Raw genomic sequence first — 18,071 nt, 5'->3', positions numbered from 1 at the left:
GCTACTACCTTCTCCCGAGGTAGAAATCTAGTGGTTTTAGTGGATATAGGAACAAACTATAAAACCATAAAGGTCCAAATGAACTGCAGGTCAGGAATGGGGCTTCAGTCCTGTGGGTGAAACAGTGTGGATTGGAGGTTAGGAGAAGGTCAGTACACTGCAACCTCACTCCTCTGAATTTCACAAGAGTCATGGGAAGAATTGCTAGGCTGGGGGCACCACCAGTCAAACTAAACACACATGACACAAATGACAGGAATGCAACTAGGAGGAGCAAGCATAACTTATGAACAGAACACAGGGACATTACTCTGATGAACTCTGAATACACAGTTTCCGTAGGTTTTTACCATGGATCTGTAGGCTTAACGGCAATGCCAACAGAACAGACTCATTTCATAAAGATCCTGATCTGTGCAAATATGCATATCTGGAGTAAGTATCAGGGGGCAGGTGAAATATACGTAACACAAGCATATCTTTAACCAGGTCGAGTACAGAAAGGAAGTTGTAAGGTAGTGGGTAGTGCAAACAAATACTTTTTTTCTGTCGAGCGGACAGGTAACACAATCACAGAGAATCTCCACAAAGCCCAGTGCCATCTAATATCAGAGGGGAGAGTGGCCAATACATCAATGTGAGCCAACATATAGGGCCTTACCTGGTTTTTGCCTGTAACATCAGACCCTGAGAGAGAGAAAGAGAGACTGACAGACAGAGAGACAGAGAGAGAGAAAGGCCACTGAAGCAGAGGGATCGTCACATAACAACCAGACCTGCCTGGACATTGGGGCAGACAGTAGGACAAAATATGGCAGAAATCAGAGCAAAATGGGAATGTTTACAGCCAGGTGACTCACTGACGTGGCACTAGATAGTCTATTAGTGGTTGTGACAATTCAACAATCTATCCTCTCCACTTGTTCAAATGTATCTGATAATCATTGAAAAACAAGTATTATTTTCTACACACTTTTTATTGTGCCAGATGCATTTACAAATCACTACTAAATCATTAAAATTGTGTATTTAAATACATTCATTAAGATCTACTAAATTTAAGAAGGCAAGAGTGGGAATAAAATTGTAATCACTTGAAATAGGAAATATATCCACAAAGACAGTACATACTAGAGACCAAAGTAGCATCCAGTATGTGTCACAGAGAAAAATAAACAAGTTTTTCTTTAAAACTGTAAAATCCATTTGCAACATGAATTATTAAGTTGGCAAAAATCAATGCAACACATGCATCAAAATAGCATTGGCCTTTCATTGTAAATGTATATGCAGTGACTTAACAGCGAGAAGAAGCAAGTGCAGAAACACATCATACAGGAACACACAACTTTAAGCGAGCTTTCAAAGCCACACCGAATATAATCTCTTGTGGACAGACTACTTAATGTAAATAGTATTTGACATGAGATTTTCAATTGTAGGTTGCCAAGATTACACAGAATATGGAGGCAAATAGCCTACTATGAGGGGACGTTTCAGTTGGTGCTGCCATCTGTCTCTATATATAGCAGTCTATAGTAATTATAGGCTTTAACCCACTGGTATAAGAGCAACTTATTGTATTGCCAATAATGATACTGACAGACAAGCACTTCAAAGATGTGCTCCATTCATCCACTGCGGATGTATTGATTCAGTTATTCACAGTATTAGTATAGTGTTGTTTGAAGAGTGTGGCTAAAAAGTAGTGGTGAAATGTCGAAACGAGACTACTTTAATACTAAGGCCCTGGCTGGTTAAGCTGGGTCATGTTCATTTGGTAGAAAACGAAGCGAACCAGGTATGTACTACCTGAACTTGTCTAATTGTTTTAGTTTTCGGTTTTGCTATTGTCCGCCCTAATGAACACGACCATGGTCTCCGAGTTGCCTGTGACAGTCACGTGCACAGACAAAAAAAATACATTCTCCCAAACACACAATAACAATTATTATTCAACGCATGACCATTCAGAGAGTTGAAAAGAAGACAATGGAGCAGCTATTGTAAACAAGGAATGTTCACACTCAAGAAGAGATCATAATAACAGTTGTCACAAATTTCACGATGGATCACAGAATCCCTGTCAGAATAGAAGTCATACATCTATCAATAAAAAGTTATTACAGTGAATCACTTTAAAAGCACTGGCAATAAAATACAAATCAGAAAACCTTTACATTTCTAGCCTGGTACCAGATATGTCTGTGCTCTTGCTTACTCCATTGATGTCCTTGTCAAGACAGTTTTTATCTTTGTTTGCCACTACAATGTGTTAAGGAGTTGGCACGATAGCACAAACAGATTAGCACCCAGTTTCCTCTGGTGCTGGTACAGATGTAGCGTCTTAATAACAGTTTTTCACAGCAGGAAAATAATCCTGTAGCAACAGGAAATGTGAATCATTATGTGGATTATAGTTAATGGACATTTTTGATACATTTTTAGTTAGGGCAAATCCAATCTGACATTTTAAAGTGGAAATGACAAACTTTAGAACCCTTTTTAAAACCTCAAATACACTGAAAGTTTGCTGTGCAGGAAATGTCCTGCAACAACAGGGTGATCAAATTACGATCCTACATCTGTACATTGGATAGACGTGATTGTGATCTTAACTTCTTCTCCTTCAGCCAAATAGAGACATCATTATGGAACAACAACTTTTACATCAATGTAAGGCATAGTAAAATAATTTAAAGGGTTAAAAGGTATCTGCAACACTTCATATTGCTGCTACATTACCTATCTACTGTACCACATACAAGTAAGACAACTATGCAAAGTCACAAAGTTTGGTTTCTAAGGCAAAGGCATGGTAAATTCACAAGAGATAAAAATGAGTCTTTAAAGTTTAAAGAGTCATTCTTTCATCACAAAAGACATAGAAGTGGGATAGTTCGAATCTACCCCCACCTGAAAATGAAACGATCTCTGACATCTTTGCAGAAACAAAACAATGCTGGTTAAACCTGCCAGTTCGTGAGGCTATTGCTGCAAGCCATACAAAACGACAGGCACCCTCTCCTGTTGTGACGGGACATTCACAGATTGAGTCCCAAATGGCACCCTTTTCCCTTTAGAGCACACATTTTAACCAGGGCCCATAGGGCTCTGATCAAAAGTGGTTCACTCTATAGGGAATAGGGCGCCATTTGGGACACAGACATAGCTTACCAGCCCATCATCACTGGTTTTAGAGTCCTCCTGTGTCATGGGACTGGGTGATTTACATAATGGGGTTATTACAGGCTTATCAGTAATATACAAACTAGACTGATTGTTTCTCAAAGAAGCTACTGTGTGGGGACTGATGACGCAATCAGGAGCTGAAAGGTTTAACTAGAGTGTGGTGCAAGTGCAATGCTTTATACTTCAGGGCCATTGGCATTATTTATGCTCTGGCTGATGTGAACATTACAGAGTTGGGAACCCCTAGTTCAAACCAAGTATTTAGTCTGCATAACATGAGATAACAATCTGAAAGAACACCAGTCTCTGTTGAGAGGATCCTCAGAATGAGCTTTCATTCATTCATGACGGATTGAACTAAACTAAAACATTGTTTCTGGGTCACCAATGACCTGTTACATTTTGTCTCATGGTGCTATTTGGTCTTAGTTGTATCTGATAAAGAGAGAGCACACCAATGATTCTGATCCTACCAAAATGGCACTTGTTTATAAGAGTCCAAAAACGACATCCTATGCCCTATATAGTGCACAATTATTTTACCAGAGCCCTATGGGCCCTAGGATAACATTTGGGAATCAACCGAAAGCACAAGGAAATAGGGGGAGTGGGGCTGGCCTTAAGGCAAATAGTGTACCGGTAATAATGTCATATTTCTCTCTATAAAATAATATACAAATAAAAAAGCAAAGAGATTTCAGCTGTCCCGCTACTATAATATAGTGCACGGCTTCTTGTCTTTGAAGGGGTTTTCAGAGGCTGGGATGCCCATGAGTAGAGGGTCGTATTTAGCATGTTCTCCACAATAGTGCATCAGGTCTGCTGAGGCCTTGGACACCTACGGGAGAGAATCATACAGCACGTTACTATGATGAACACAAAGAAACAGTGAGGTGGCTCACCAAGGAATGTAGTTTGTGTCCCTGAGAGATGCACATCCTTAGTAAAGACTGACTACCCTAAATCGATCCTCAACACATTATGTAGTGGAAATATACACTTGCTTACTACTTATTGTGAAGCAATCTAGAGTCTAGAGTCTGCAGAGTCTACAGACAATCACGGACTATAAAAGGAAAACCAGCCACATCACGGACACCGATTTCTTGCTTCCAGATAAACTACAGACTTTCTTTGCCCACTTTGAGGAAAATACAGTGCCACCAACGCGGCCCGCTACCAAGGACTGTGGGCTCACCTTCTCCGTGGCCGACGTGAGTTAGACATTTAAATGTGTTAACCCTCGCAAGGCTGCCGGCCCAGATGACATCTCTAGCCGCGTCCTCAGAGCATGCGCAGACCAGCTGGCTGGTGTGTTTACAGACATATTCAATCTCTCCCTATCCCAGTCTGCTGTCCCCACATGCTTCAAGATGGCAACCATTGTTCCTGTACCCAAGAATGCAAAGATAACTGAACTAAATTACTATCGGGGCGATAGCACTCACTTCTGTCATCATGAAGTGCTTTGAGAGACTAGTCAAGGGTCATATTACCTCCACCTTACCTATCACCTTACACCCACTTCAATTTGCTTACCACCCCAATAGGTCCACAGACAATGCAATCGCCATCCCACTGCACATTTCCCTATCCCACCTGGACAAGAAGAATTCCTATGTAAGAATGCTGCTCATTGACTATAGCTCAGCATTCAACACCATAGTACCCTCCAAGCTCATCATTAAGCTTGAGGCCCTGGGTCTCAACCCCACCCTGCGTAATTGGGTTCTGGACTGCCTGACAGGTCACCCCCAGGTGGTGAAGGTAGGAAACAACATCTCCACTTCGCTGATCCTCAACACTGGGGCCCCACAAGGGTGCGTGCTCAGCCCTGTACTCCCTGTTCACCCATGACTACGTGGCCATGCACTCCTCCAACTCAATCATCAAGTTTGCAGACGACACAACAGAGTAGGCTTGATTACCAACAACTACGAGACAGCCTACAGGGAGGAGGTCAGGGCTCTCGGAGTGTGTCAAGAAAATAACCTCTCACTCAACGTCAACAAAACAAAGGAGATAATCGTGGACTCCAGGAAACAGCAGAGGGAGCACCCCCCTATCCAAATCAACAGGACAGCAGTGGAGAACGTGGAAAGTTTTAAGTTCCTCTGCGTACATATCACTGACAAACTGAAATGGTCCACCCACATAGACAGTGAGGTGAAGAAGGCACAACAGTGCCTCTTCAACCTCAGGAGGCTGAAGAAATTTGGCTTGTCACCTAAAACTAGAGGTCGACCGATTAATCGGAATGGCTGATTAATTAGGGCCGATTTCAAGTTTTCATAACAATCGGAAATCGGTATTTTTGGACACCGATTATTTTTTACACCTTTATTTATCTAGGCAAGTCAGTTAAGAACACATTCTTATTTTCAATGACGGCGTAGGAACGGTGGGTTAACTGCCTTGTTCAGGGGCAGAACGACAGATGTTTACCTTGTCAGCTCGGGGATTCAATCTTGCAACCTTACGGTTAACTAGTCCAACGCTCTAACCACCTGCCTTACATTGCTGTCACGCCCTGACCTTAGTATTCTTTGTTTTCTTTATTGTTTTGGTTAGGTCAGGGTGTGACATTGTTTTTTTTGTACTGTCTAGGGGTTTTGTAGGTTTATGGGGTTGTTTACTATCTAGGTGTTTATACAGTGCCTTGCGAAAGTATTCGGCCCCCTTGAACTTTGCGACCTTTTGCCACATTTCAGGCTTCAAACATAAAGATATAAAACTGTATTTTTTTGTGAAGAATCAACAACAAGTGGGACACAATCATGAAGTGGAACGACATTTATTGGATATTTCAAACTTTTTTAACAAATCAAAAACTGAAAAATTGGGCGTGCAAAATTATTCAGCCCCCTTAAGTTAATACTTTGTAGCACCACCTTTTGCTGCGATTACAGCTGTAAGTCGCTTGGGGTATGTCTCTATCAGTTTTGCACATCGAGAGACTGAAATTTTTTCCCATTCCTCCTTGCAAAACAGCTCGAGCTCAGTGAGGTTGGATGGAGAGCATTTGTGAACAGCAGTTTTCAGTTCTTTCCACAGATTCTCGATTGGATTCAGGTCTGGACTTTGACTTGGCCATTCTAACACCTGGATATGTTTATTTTTGAACCATTCCATTGTAGATTTTGCTTTATGTTTTGGGTCATCAGGTTTTCTTCCAGAATGGTCCTGTATTTGGCTCCATCCATCTTCCCATCAATTTTAACCATCTTCCCTGTCCCTGCTGAAGAAAAGCAGGCCCAAACCATGATGCTGCCACCACCATGTTTGACAGTGGGGATGGTGTGTTCAGGGTGATGAGCTGTGTTGCTTTTACGCCAAACATAACGTTTTGCATTGTTGCCAAAAAGTTCAATTTTGGTTTAATCTGACCAGAGCACCTTCTTCCACATGTTTGGTGTGTCTCCCAGGTAGCTTGTGGCAAACTTTAAACAACGCTTTTTATGCATATCTTTAAGAAATGGCTTTCTTCTTGGCACTCTTCCATAAAGGCCAGATTTGTGCAATATACGACTGATTGTTGTCCTATGGACAGAGTCTCCCACCTCAGCTGTAGATCTCTGCAGTTCATCCAGAGTGATCATGGGCCTCTTGGCTGCATCTCTGATCAGTCTTCTCCTTGTATGAGCTGAAAGTTTAGAGGGACGGCCAGGTCTTGGTAGATTTGCAGTGGTCTGATACTCCTTCCATTTCAATATTATCGCTTGCACAGTGCTCCTTGGGATGTTTAAAGCTTGGGAAATCTTTTTTTTATCCAAATCCGGCTTTAAACTTCTTCACAACAGTATCTCGGACCTGCCTGGTGTGTTCCTTGTTCTTCATGATGCTCTCTGCGCTTTTGACGGACCTCTGAGACTATCACAGTGCAGGTGCATTTATACAGAGACTTGATTACACACAGGTGGATTGTATTTATCATCATTAGTCATTTAGGTAAACATTGGATCATTCAGAGATCCTCACTGAACTTCTGGAGAGAGTTTGCTGCACTGAAAGTAAAGGGGCTGAATAATTTTGCACGCCCAATTTTTCAGTTTTTGATTTGTTAAAAAAGTTTGAAATATCCAATAAATGTCGTTCCACTTCATGATTGTGTCCCACTTGTTGTTGATTCTTCACAAAAAAATACAGTTTTATATCTTTATGTTTGAAGCCTGAAATGTGGCAAAAGGTCGCAAAGTTCAAGGGGGCCGAATACTTTCGCAAGGCACTGTATATGTCTATGGTTGCCTAGATTGGTTCTCAATTAGAGGCAGGTGTTTATTGTATACTCTGATTGGGAACCATATTTAGGCAGCCATCTTCTTTGGGTATTTCGTGGGTTATTGTCTATGTTATGTTGCTTGTTAGCAGTGTTTCTTTAGCAGTCACGTTGTCGTGTTAGTTTGTTTGTTTTAGTGTACTTTGTTTTTTCTGTCTTTTCATTAAATCATGCATTTACACCACGCTGCGCTTTGGTCTACTCAATACGACGATCGTGACAGAATAACCCACCATAAAAGGACCAAGCAGCGTGATTGGGAGGAACAGCGCTTAATGGAGAAATGGACCTGGGAGAAGGACGAGTGGGTAACAACCTGGGAGGAGATTGAGAGTTGGTCGATAGATCCAGGGAGAGTGCCAGAGCCTGCATGGGATTCTTTGGAACAGTGCGAGGAGGGATACAGGAGAATGGAGGAACGGCGAAGATATAAGGGTACACGGCTAGCACGGAAGCCCGAGAGGCAGCCCCAAGACATTTTTGGGAGGGGGGTACACGAGGAGATTGGCTAATTTGGGTAGGAGACCTGAGCCAACTCCTCGTGCTTACCGTGGGGAGCGTGTAACTGGTCAGGCACCGTGTTATGCAGAGATGCACACGGTGTCTCCAGTGCGCATTTCTAGCCCGGTGCGCTATATTCCAGTTCCTCGCATTGGTGAGAATGAGCATCCAGCCAGGACGGGTTGTGTCAGCTTTACACTCCAGACCTCCAATACGCCTCCACAGCCCGGTACGTCCTGTGCCTGCTCCCCACACTCACCCTGAGGTGCGTGTCCCCAGCCCAGTACCACCAGTGCCAACACCACGCACCAGGCTTCCTGTGCGTCTCCAGAGCCCTGTACGCCCTGTTCCTCCTCCCCGCACTCGCCCTGAGGTGCGTGTCTCCAGCCCGGTACCTCCAGTGCTGGCACCACGCACCAGGCCTATAGTGCGACTCGGCAGTCCAGTACGCCTTGTTCCTCCTCCCCGCACTCCCCCTGAGGTGCGTGTCCTCGGCCCAGTACCACCAGTACCGGCACCATGCACCAGGCTTACAGTGCGCCTCGCCAATCCAGAGCGTCCGGCAACAGTACCCAGTCCAGAGCGTCTGGCAACAGTACCCAGTCCAGAGTGTCCGGCAACAGTCCACAGACCGTAACCTCCTACGACGGGCCGCAGTCCGGAACCTCCTACGACGGGCCGCAGTCCGGAACCTCCTACGACGGGCCGCAGTCCGGAACCTCCTACGACGGGCCGCAGTCCGGAACCTCCTACGACGGGCCGCAGTCCGGAACCTCCTACGACGGGTCGCAGTCCGGAACCTACCAGTCCGGATCCGCCAGAGTCTCCCTACCAGTCCGGATCCGCCAGAGTCTCCCTACCAGTCCAAATCCGCCACTCACTCCAGACTCGACCATCAGTCCAGTGGCGTCCTCTAATCCGTGGTCGGCGGTGAGGTTCCCGCTCCAGAGACATTAAGTAAGTGTGACGAGTCAGAAATAGCGCGGGGTCCACATCCTGAGCCAGAACCGCCACCTCGGAGTCATGCCCACCTAGACCCTCCCATATAGGTTTAGGAGATTAGGCTGGTGTAACCGATGTGAAATGGCTAGCTAGTTAGCAGGGTGCGCGCTAATAGCGTTTCAAACGGAATTCGCTCTGAGACTTGGAGTAGTTGTTCCCCTTGCTCTGCATGGGTAACGATGCTTTGAGGGTGGCTGTTGTCGATGTGTTCCTGGTTCGAGCCCAGGTAGGAGCAAGGAGAGGGGCAGAAGCTATACTATTACACTGGCAATACTAAAGTGCTTATAAGAACATCCAATAGTCAAAGGTATATGAAATACAAATCGTATAGAGAGAAATAGTCCTATAGTTCCTATAATAACTGCAACCTAAAACTTCTTAACTGGGAATATTGAAGACTCATGGAACCACCAGCTTTCATATGTTCTCATGTTCTGAGTAAGGAACTTAAACGTTAGCTTTCTTACATGGCATATATTACACTTTTACTTTCTTCTCCAACACTGTTTTTGCATTATTTAAACCAAATTGAACATGTTTATTTATTTGAGGCTAAATTGATTTTATTGATGTATTACATTAAGTTAAAATAAGTGTTCATTCAGTATTGTTGTAATTGTCATTATTACAAATACATTTTTTTTTAAATGGGCCGATTAATTGGTATCGGCTTTTTTTGGTCCTCCAATAATTGGTATCGGCGTTGAAAAATCATAATCGGTCGACCTCTACCTAAAACGCTCAAACTTTTACAGATGCACAATTGAGAGCATCCTGTCGGGCTGTATCACCGCAGGGCTCTCGAGAGGGTGGTGGGGTCTGCAAAATGCATTACCGGGGGCAAAGTACCTGACCTCCAGGACACCTACAGCACCTGATGTCACAGGAAGGCCAAAAAGATCAAGGACAACAACCACCCGAGCCCCTGCCTGTTCACCCCGGCACCATCCAGAAGGCGAGGTCAGTACAGAGACTGAAAACAGCTTCTATCGCAAGGCCATCAGACTGTTAAACAGCCATCACTAGCACAGAGGCTGCTGCCTACATACAGAATTGAAATCATTGGCCACTTTAATAAACAGAACACTAGTCACTTTCATAATGCCACTTTCTAATAATGTTTACATCTCACATTACTCATCTCGTATGTATACTACTGTTCAAAAGTTTGGGGTCACTTAAAAGTCCTTGTTTTTTAAAGCAAAGCACACATTTAATGGACAAAATAAGGCCAGCATCCCAGAGTCGCCTCTTCACTGTTGACGTTGAGACTGGTGTTTTGCGGGTAGTTTTTAATGAAGCTGCCAGTTGAGGACTTGTCTGTAGCCTTTTAAAATGATGAACTTGGATTAGCTAACACAATGTGCCATTGGAACACAGGAGTGATGGTTGCTGATAATGGGCCTTTGTACGCGTAAGTAGATATTCCATAAAAAAATCTGCTGTTTCCAGCTACAATAGTAATTTACAACATTAACAATGTCTACACTGTGTTTCTGATCAATTTTCTGTTATTTTAATGTACTTTTATTTTTTTCAAAAACAAGGAACTTTCTAAGTGACCCCAAACTTTTGAACAGTAGTGTATATACTGTATTCTATACTATCTATTGCATCTTAGCCTATGCCGCTCTGACATTGCTCATCCATATATTTGCATATTCTTATTCCATTCCTTTATTTAGATTTGTATGTATTAGGTATTCGTTGTGGAATTGTTAAAGAAGGTCCGCGAAGGCAGTTCTTGCAGGATGAAAAATGTAATATATACAGTGCCTTGCGAAAGTATTCGGCCCCCTTGAACTTTGCGACCTTTTGCCACATTTCAGGCTTCAGACATAAAGATATAAAACTGTATTTTTTTGTGAAGAATCAACAACAAGTGGGACACAATCATGAAGTGGAACGACATTTATTGGATATTTCAAACTTTTTTAACAAATCAAAAACTGAAAAATTGGGCGTGCAAAATTATTCAGGCCCTTTACTTTCAGTGCAGAAAACTCTCTCCATAAGTTCAGTGAGGATCTCTGAATGATCCAATGTTGACCTAAATGACTAATGATGATAAATACAATCCACCTGTGTGTAATCAAGTCTTCGTATGAATGCACCTGCACTGTGATAGTCTCAGATGTCCGTTAAAAGCGCAGAGAGCATCATGAAGAACAAGGAACACACCAGGCAGGTCCGAGATACTGTTGTGAAGAAGTTTAAAGCTGGATTTGGATACAAAAAGATTTCCCAAGCTTTAAACATCCCAAGGAGCACTGTGCAAGCGATAATATTGAAATGGAAGGAGTATCAGACCACTGCAAATCTACCAAGACCTGGCCGTCCCTCTAAACTTTCAGCTCATACAAGGAAAAGACTGATCAGAGATGCAGCCAAGAGGCCCATGATCACTCTGGATGAACTGCAGAGGTGAGTACAGCTGAGGTGGGAGACTCTGTCCATAGGACAACAATCAGTCGTATATTGCACAAATCTGGCCTTTATGGAAGAGTGGCAAGAAGAAAGCCATTTCTTAAAGATATGCATAAAAAGTGTCATTTAAAATTTGCCACAAGCTACCTGGGAGACACACCAAACATGTGGAAGAAGGTGCTCTGGTCAGATGAAACCAAAATTGAACTTTTTGGCAACAATGCAAAACGTTATGTTTGGCGTAAAAGCAACACAGCTGAACACACCATCCCCACTGTCAAACATGGTGGTGGCAGCATCATGGTTTGGGCCTGCTTTTCTTCAGCAGGGACAGGGAAGATGGTTAAAATTGATGGGAAGATGGATGGAGCCAAATACAGGACCATTCTGGAAGAAAACCTGATGGAGTCTGCAAAAGACCTGAGACTGGGACGGAGATTTGTCTTCCAACAAGACAATGATCCAAAACATAAAGCAAAATCTACAATGGAATGGTTCAAAAATAAACATATCCAGGTGTTAGAATGGCCAAGTCAAAGTCCAGACCTGAATCCAATCGAGAATCTGTGGAAAGAACTGAAAACTGCTGTTCACATATGCTCTCCATCCAACCTCACTGAGCTCGAGCTGTTTTGCAAGGAGGAATGGGAGAAAATTTCAGTCTCTCGGTGTGCAAAACTGATAGACATACCCCAAGCGACTTACAGCTGTAATCGCAGCAAAAGGTGGTGCTACAAAGTATTAACTTAAGGGGGCTGAATAATTTTGCACGCCCAATTTTTCAGTTTTTGATTTGTTAAAAAAGTTTGAAATATCCAATAAATGTCGTTCCACTTCATGATTGTGTCCCACTTGTTGTTGATTCTTCACAAAAAAATACAGTTTTATATCTTTATGTTTGAAGCCTGAAATGTGGCAAAAGGTCGCAAAGTTCAAGGGGGTCGAATACTTGTGCAAGGCACTGTACGTACAGTCTTAGGTAATTATGGGTTATGTTTGAGAAGCATACCTTAATCCTCTCAATGCTGGCCTCTATTCTCAGCTGCTGGACTGTCCTCCTGGCATGGGCTGTGTTATTGGAACTCTGCATCTTTGACGACATGTTGGTCTCCACACACCTGTGTTGAAACACACATACTGGACTCAGTACTGTATAACACTATGGAAAAGAATGACTGACAATAAATGAATGACTTATTAAATTAATATTGGAAATACCTTCTTTAATTCTGGAGTACTGGCAATTTTTCTGTGGCTTATCTGGAAAAAACGAAAGAAAAGCACAATAAACCAACATTTGAACATCCATATAGGGCAGCTGAACAGACAGTCCCTGGATAACAATCTCATAAAAGGTATCCCAGCTACATCAGCAGGCACGTCTTACGTCTTTGTACAGCAGATGGTGTGTTGGAGAATAACCCAAGATGGTTAAGTGCCAGGAACAGAACTTTGACAAGCTGCCGAACAGAACATACAAACACGCTGTGGCTAGACGCAGCTGTTACTCTTACTGTCCTTCCTCTCCAGAGTAACTTTCCAAAAGTGAAAGTCGGAGGTTAATCTGCAATTTACTACTCAACCAACAACCTACGAACAAGCTAACGCACATCACGCACAGACTGGCATATACGAAAGTGGTTGCACAACATGGGCAGTCTGCATTGGTCTTAGTGTTGCACGGGTATACCAAAACTTAGAATTTCAATACAAAAAATGTACATTCGATACTTCTGTCAAATGTCTCACGTGATTGAGAGGATCAAGTCTGTGTATAAATGCAGCCCCTTCATAGAGTGAAGAGCAAAGTGCCTGCTCCACTCCATTCATTGCTAGAGCTGTCTGGGCTGCATTGTTAGCTCCCTACTCATGCTGCACAGAAATGAACACAGTTGAATAATGCAACACGGCATGTAGAAGTGTTGAAACTGTTCAAAACAATGTCCATACAGGCTAGAACAATGCAAGACGATACCGGTAGCTTCCGGTTTTAATTGTAGGCTAACGTTCCTTGCTAGCTTACAGCTGAAGCAACATCAATTCACTACCCTAGTACTTTGTTTGTGCAAACCATACTGCAAAATATGCTGATTTCAAAGCTGATGGTCACAAAAAACGTTACTTCATTTCATCTCTCTCGCCACCAAAAACTCATTAACTTCTTCACTCCCTCACTTCCAGTCTGGTTTCCAGTAGAATCCAATAGTGTGTGATTGCGGGCTGCAATTCGGGGCGTTCCTGTATGTGGGCATACAGGAACACCATTGAGCATCCCATTGGTTCCTGCATAAATGCCCCCCCCTCGATCATGACATCTTCATGCTTGTGTGACACTTTTGAATGTGGGTCAAAAGGAAAATACAAGCATTATCGCCCCGCCTCCTATGTACTCCTATTACAATGGCTGAGAGGTTTATGGAGGAGGAGGACGGAAGGAAGCTGAAATGGAATAAAGTCATCTGCAGCCAGCCACAGTTCAGCTGAGTACAAACTGGATGGGAGAGACCTCCATCGGAAGCATACATCTCTCTAATCACCCTACCAACCCACTCCTTTCCTCTCCTCCTTCCCTTCCTTTTCCTTCCTTCCTCCTCCATTCACAGGAAGATGTATCCCCAGCCAGACAGCCAGTTCAATTCCCCTCGGAAGTATAAATTATTAAATATGTTCCGGTTTTAAAAATAGAGGCGGTCGGAAGAGGAGAGAGCTGCAGAGGTGGTTAGTCACCCAAACAGACAGGAACATAAAGATTTAGTACCACAAGGAGTAAGTATAGGAATAGAAACAAAGTATCCTGACAAATAAACACTTCTCAACCACAGTCTCAACACGCTTTCCTTCACGTGAGGATCTTGATATAATCAAAGACACTTCATCCTCTTCCACACCGCAGCTTTCCTTGAATTAATACATCTTTCAATGCTCTGAGACACTTCACGAGCCCTTCAACTTCATGTCTGCCTCAGTGCCTTTTTTGGGCTTGGCTTGGCTAGACACAGGAGTGGTTTAATGTGCATTTCTCTGTTATTTGCGCAACAGTGGGTTTTAAAACACAGCCAGACCACTACACTGACCAGACGATGATAGAGTGAACACAGGAAGAAGGCCATAATCGGAGGGCTGGATCAGACAAGGGCTACTAACCCAGTGTCTAACTAACGTCTGCACCAGACTGAACGTGAGGCTAGCAGCTAGGGCTTGGACCATAAAGAGGAGGTGCTTGAGGGTCAATGGGCTGAGTGCCACTGTGTGCAACACTAACAACTAGCTTTTGTCTAGTCAACTCAATGAAGTGTGTTCAGTTGGTGCTACTTTGTCTTGACCTTTGTTTTGTCTGACCTCTCAGTGATGTCATAGTAAAGGAGGCTAGATGTATGGATCAGGTTAATGCTGTAGGCAATAGGAAAGTCAGACTAAAAGGAACTGTAGAGGCTTCAAATCTAATCATATCTTATATCTACTTAAAGAAAGTACATAAGAGTATTAGTATGTGCAGTATTAGTGAGTGCCTAAAATGGCACCCTATGTAGTGCACTACTTTTAACCAGAACCCTATGGCCCTTGGTCAAACGTAGTGCACTAAATAGGGACTAGGGTGCCATTTGGAATGCAGTTTAGAGTCATTCTGTGACGCAGCTGGGTTTCGTTGTGCATCTGTTTTTAGGTGGCCACGACCAGGGGTTCATAGGATTTATACCGGATAGTCCCTCCACACCTGGTCAGACCACCTAAGGACATGGTCCACAAGGATACTGTAAGAGGCCCACTTGGCATGGCAAAGCTGGCAGCAGAGGTGCCCACCACCACCAGACCACACATACACGTCTGGGCTGGCAGTGGCATTTCCCTGTGGCTTTGACACAAGCTGAAAGCTGTTGTCCATGGTCTTGCTAATGCTTCAGTAGTAAAAAGTAAAAGTAAGTTTGACACCAGCCGTGCTGATTGGCTTTCCTCTAGGAACAGCCTGGTTGTTTCCCAAACGGCACCCTATTCCCTATATAGTAAACTGCTTTTGACCAGGGACCTATTCCGTATTGACTAGAGCCCTATGGGGCTTGGTCAAAAGAGGTGCACCGTATATAGGAAATAGGGTGTCATTTGGGACATTAGTCCTGATTCACTGAGGTTCTTCCCAGGCCTCTGATGTACCCTGAAATAACTCTCTGTTCCTGGGCAGGAAAAAGCCACAGTTGGGCGACCCCTGTCGGATGTGCTGGAGGGACTAAGTCTAGGGATTCACAGATTCTCACTTTACAAATATTAGCCAGCCAATAGGACCACCTCCCTGCTTTGCTCTCTCGTCCAGGAAAGGCAGCCAAGGGTCAGGGATTATCTGTAGGAATGCCATAGCTAGCATCCCATCCTGCTACCCAGCCACCTCTCTGAACCACAGATTGGAGTCTTTAGTAATGCCATCTACTACAGCACACTGCATCATTGATACTATTCATATACTGCTCTGAGACCACTGAGGCACTGCTTTCATGTGGCTGTAATGTGGCTGCTGTAGTGTGGCTCTGGTGTGTACACAAGTGGGTTGTCACTACACCAGAAGAAGCAGGTTTCTGAGAGGTCCAACTAACGACGAGCTCTGACCTGTGGTGTGTAACTATAATTATGACACTACCTGCTTCTCTTTAGACATTACTACACAGATAAACCACATCAACGGTTGAGATACCTAAGACCTACTTTGGTGAAACTATGGTCTTTACTATGGTTACTTGTTATAGATATTATCAATGACTGTATTGCTAATACACTGTGTGAAATAGACACTGGCTATATTCAGAGATTGAGGGATAATTGTAAGAAGAGAGACTGGGCTGAGCTGTGAGAACAAATCTCATATCATCTATTATCAGCCTATCGATCCTCTGCACTACTACTGAATCAGAAGCTAATCCTGCCACCGATACACAGTCACTAACCGCCAGTCCCTAACTGGTAGGCCAATGGGAAAATCAGTCTCTAACTGGTAGGCCAATGGGAAAATCAGTCCCTAACTGGTAGGCTAATGGCCATGAGAGAATAAGCAGGTCCTTTATCTATCCTCCGCACTACTAAACTGCCTAGCAACAAGATGGCTTGGCCTTACGCCTGGGCCTAAAAATGTGTCTGAAACCTGATACTACAATGATAGTACAATGAGCTCTCAAGGCTCGGGGGACATTAGAGCCCCACAGGAACAATACAGACGTGTTATCAGTGCGACTAGATGCTTGACGCTGCCGGACTGACAGTGGGTGATGTGCAAAATGGAGGGACCAAAAATAGGGTCCGGGAGTAAAAAAAGAAAGTTGAACTGCACCCTCATGGGTACTAATCTCAGACAGCCTGATGCTATCTGGGACTGGGAGACAGAGCAGGCAGCTAGTCAGCCATGCAGGGAAAAGACACAGGCTCTCTGATCTAGTGTAAAAGCTCCACCCATAGAAAAACAAACATAGTACACTCAGAAGAACCTTAAATGGGATGGTTCTTCGAAGAACCACACACACTCAACACCTTATTTTATGCAAATAAAGTATTGTTCCTTATTTGCATATTTCCCAGGGTACCATTCGAGTGAATATTGTAGTTATCAGTACCACCTAAGACTGTGTTTGCTACTGACAGACATGGTGGTTGCATTCATTCATTTTCAGTCCTGTGGCCTTTGCCAAGTGAGATCCTAAGTGAATTTGTTATCATTAATAATTAAAGTTAAATTATTTAAGACAATACAATGCATATTACAATCAATATAGGTCTTATTTTGATGGCCTAGTTTTAGCCTAATACAGTGGCCTGAAACACATGGTTTACAGGCCACATCATGCCTTGCAAGTCACAGTATGCTGGCTTGCAAAGTGATGTGTAACTCATATTGGAATCTAGCCAGAGAGGGGATATCCAACATTTTGAGAGAAAAAAATCACCAGCAACCTGGATTCAGAATGACTGCCAGGGTTGGGAAGACTAAGATGATACTACATCTAAACTAAAGTATTTAAACTGGAATAACCATTTCAGTAACGGATGCAAGTCCAACTACTAACAGATTGGATTCGTTTCGAAAAATTTATGTTTATATTGGAGTAACATAAGATTAATAAAAACATAGATATTGAAACAAATAATTATAATAATCAACCTGCAATGGAGCATGCTGGGAAATATAATAAAGATGGGTGTGGTTTTGTTTCAACTCTGGTTATCAACACCAACAGTGGGGTTATTTCATTCCACTGAATGTTAATTGAACTCTTTAGTGTTCATTTAACTATTGAATCAACACTAGAAAGTGAAAGATCTACACTAGTTAACACTGGCCAATTTGCTGTGTGCTATGAAAGGAACACATCTGGAGACATTTCAAGAACATTTCAGAATTCTGAAGAACTGTAGATGCAACGCAACAGGAATGACAGTCAAGCAGGTTTGAGTATTGACCGTAAGAGGTGCCATATTGATTCTAAGTGATTCTAATGATGATGACAGATTTACTGTGCAGTTATTTGTTGTTCAGACAGAATAATGGGGAATAGTGGGGTGCCTTTAGGTGGACAACAAGGTGTTTTATTTACAATCTACTCAACCGGATAGAAGGGTTCTTAGCCACTGAGTCACCAACAATGCAGTTTTACGAAAAATAAGTGTTAAGAAAGTATTTACTAAAATAAACTGAAGT

The 18,071-nt window shown here is 43.1% G+C and overlaps 1 protein-coding gene across 2 annotated transcripts in view; it reads right to left on the bottom strand.

Annotated features, from left to right (window-relative positions):
* Window positions 1-947: 947 nt before the first annotated feature.
* Window positions 948-18,071, bottom strand: part of si:dkey-44g17.6 (guanine nucleotide-binding protein G(I)/G(S)/G(O) subunit gamma-12) — a 133,214-nt gene continuing 116,090 nt past the window's right edge. For both annotated transcript variants that reach the window (XM_021604442.2, XM_036978451.1), the window contains exons 2-4: window positions 12,617-12,658; window positions 12,408-12,516; window positions 948-4,030 (exon numbers count right to left, since the gene is read on the bottom strand). In XM_021604442.2, coding sequence (XP_021460117.1) covers window positions 3,905-4,030; window positions 12,408-12,500 — 219 coding nt within the window. In that variant the 5' untranslated portion in view covers window positions 12,501-12,516; window positions 12,617-12,658 and the 3' untranslated portion in view covers window positions 948-3,904. The remainder of the gene's footprint in view (window positions 4,031-12,407; window positions 12,517-12,616; window positions 12,659-18,071) is intronic.

The sequence above is a fragment of the Oncorhynchus mykiss genome, chromosome 5, assembly GCF_013265735.2.
Source record: "Oncorhynchus mykiss isolate Arlee chromosome 5, USDA_OmykA_1.1, whole genome shotgun sequence".
In the NCBI taxonomy this organism is placed as follows: domain Eukaryota; kingdom Metazoa; phylum Chordata; class Actinopteri; order Salmoniformes; family Salmonidae; genus Oncorhynchus; species Oncorhynchus mykiss.
This window is presented reverse-complemented; position numbering and strand designations above follow the sequence as displayed.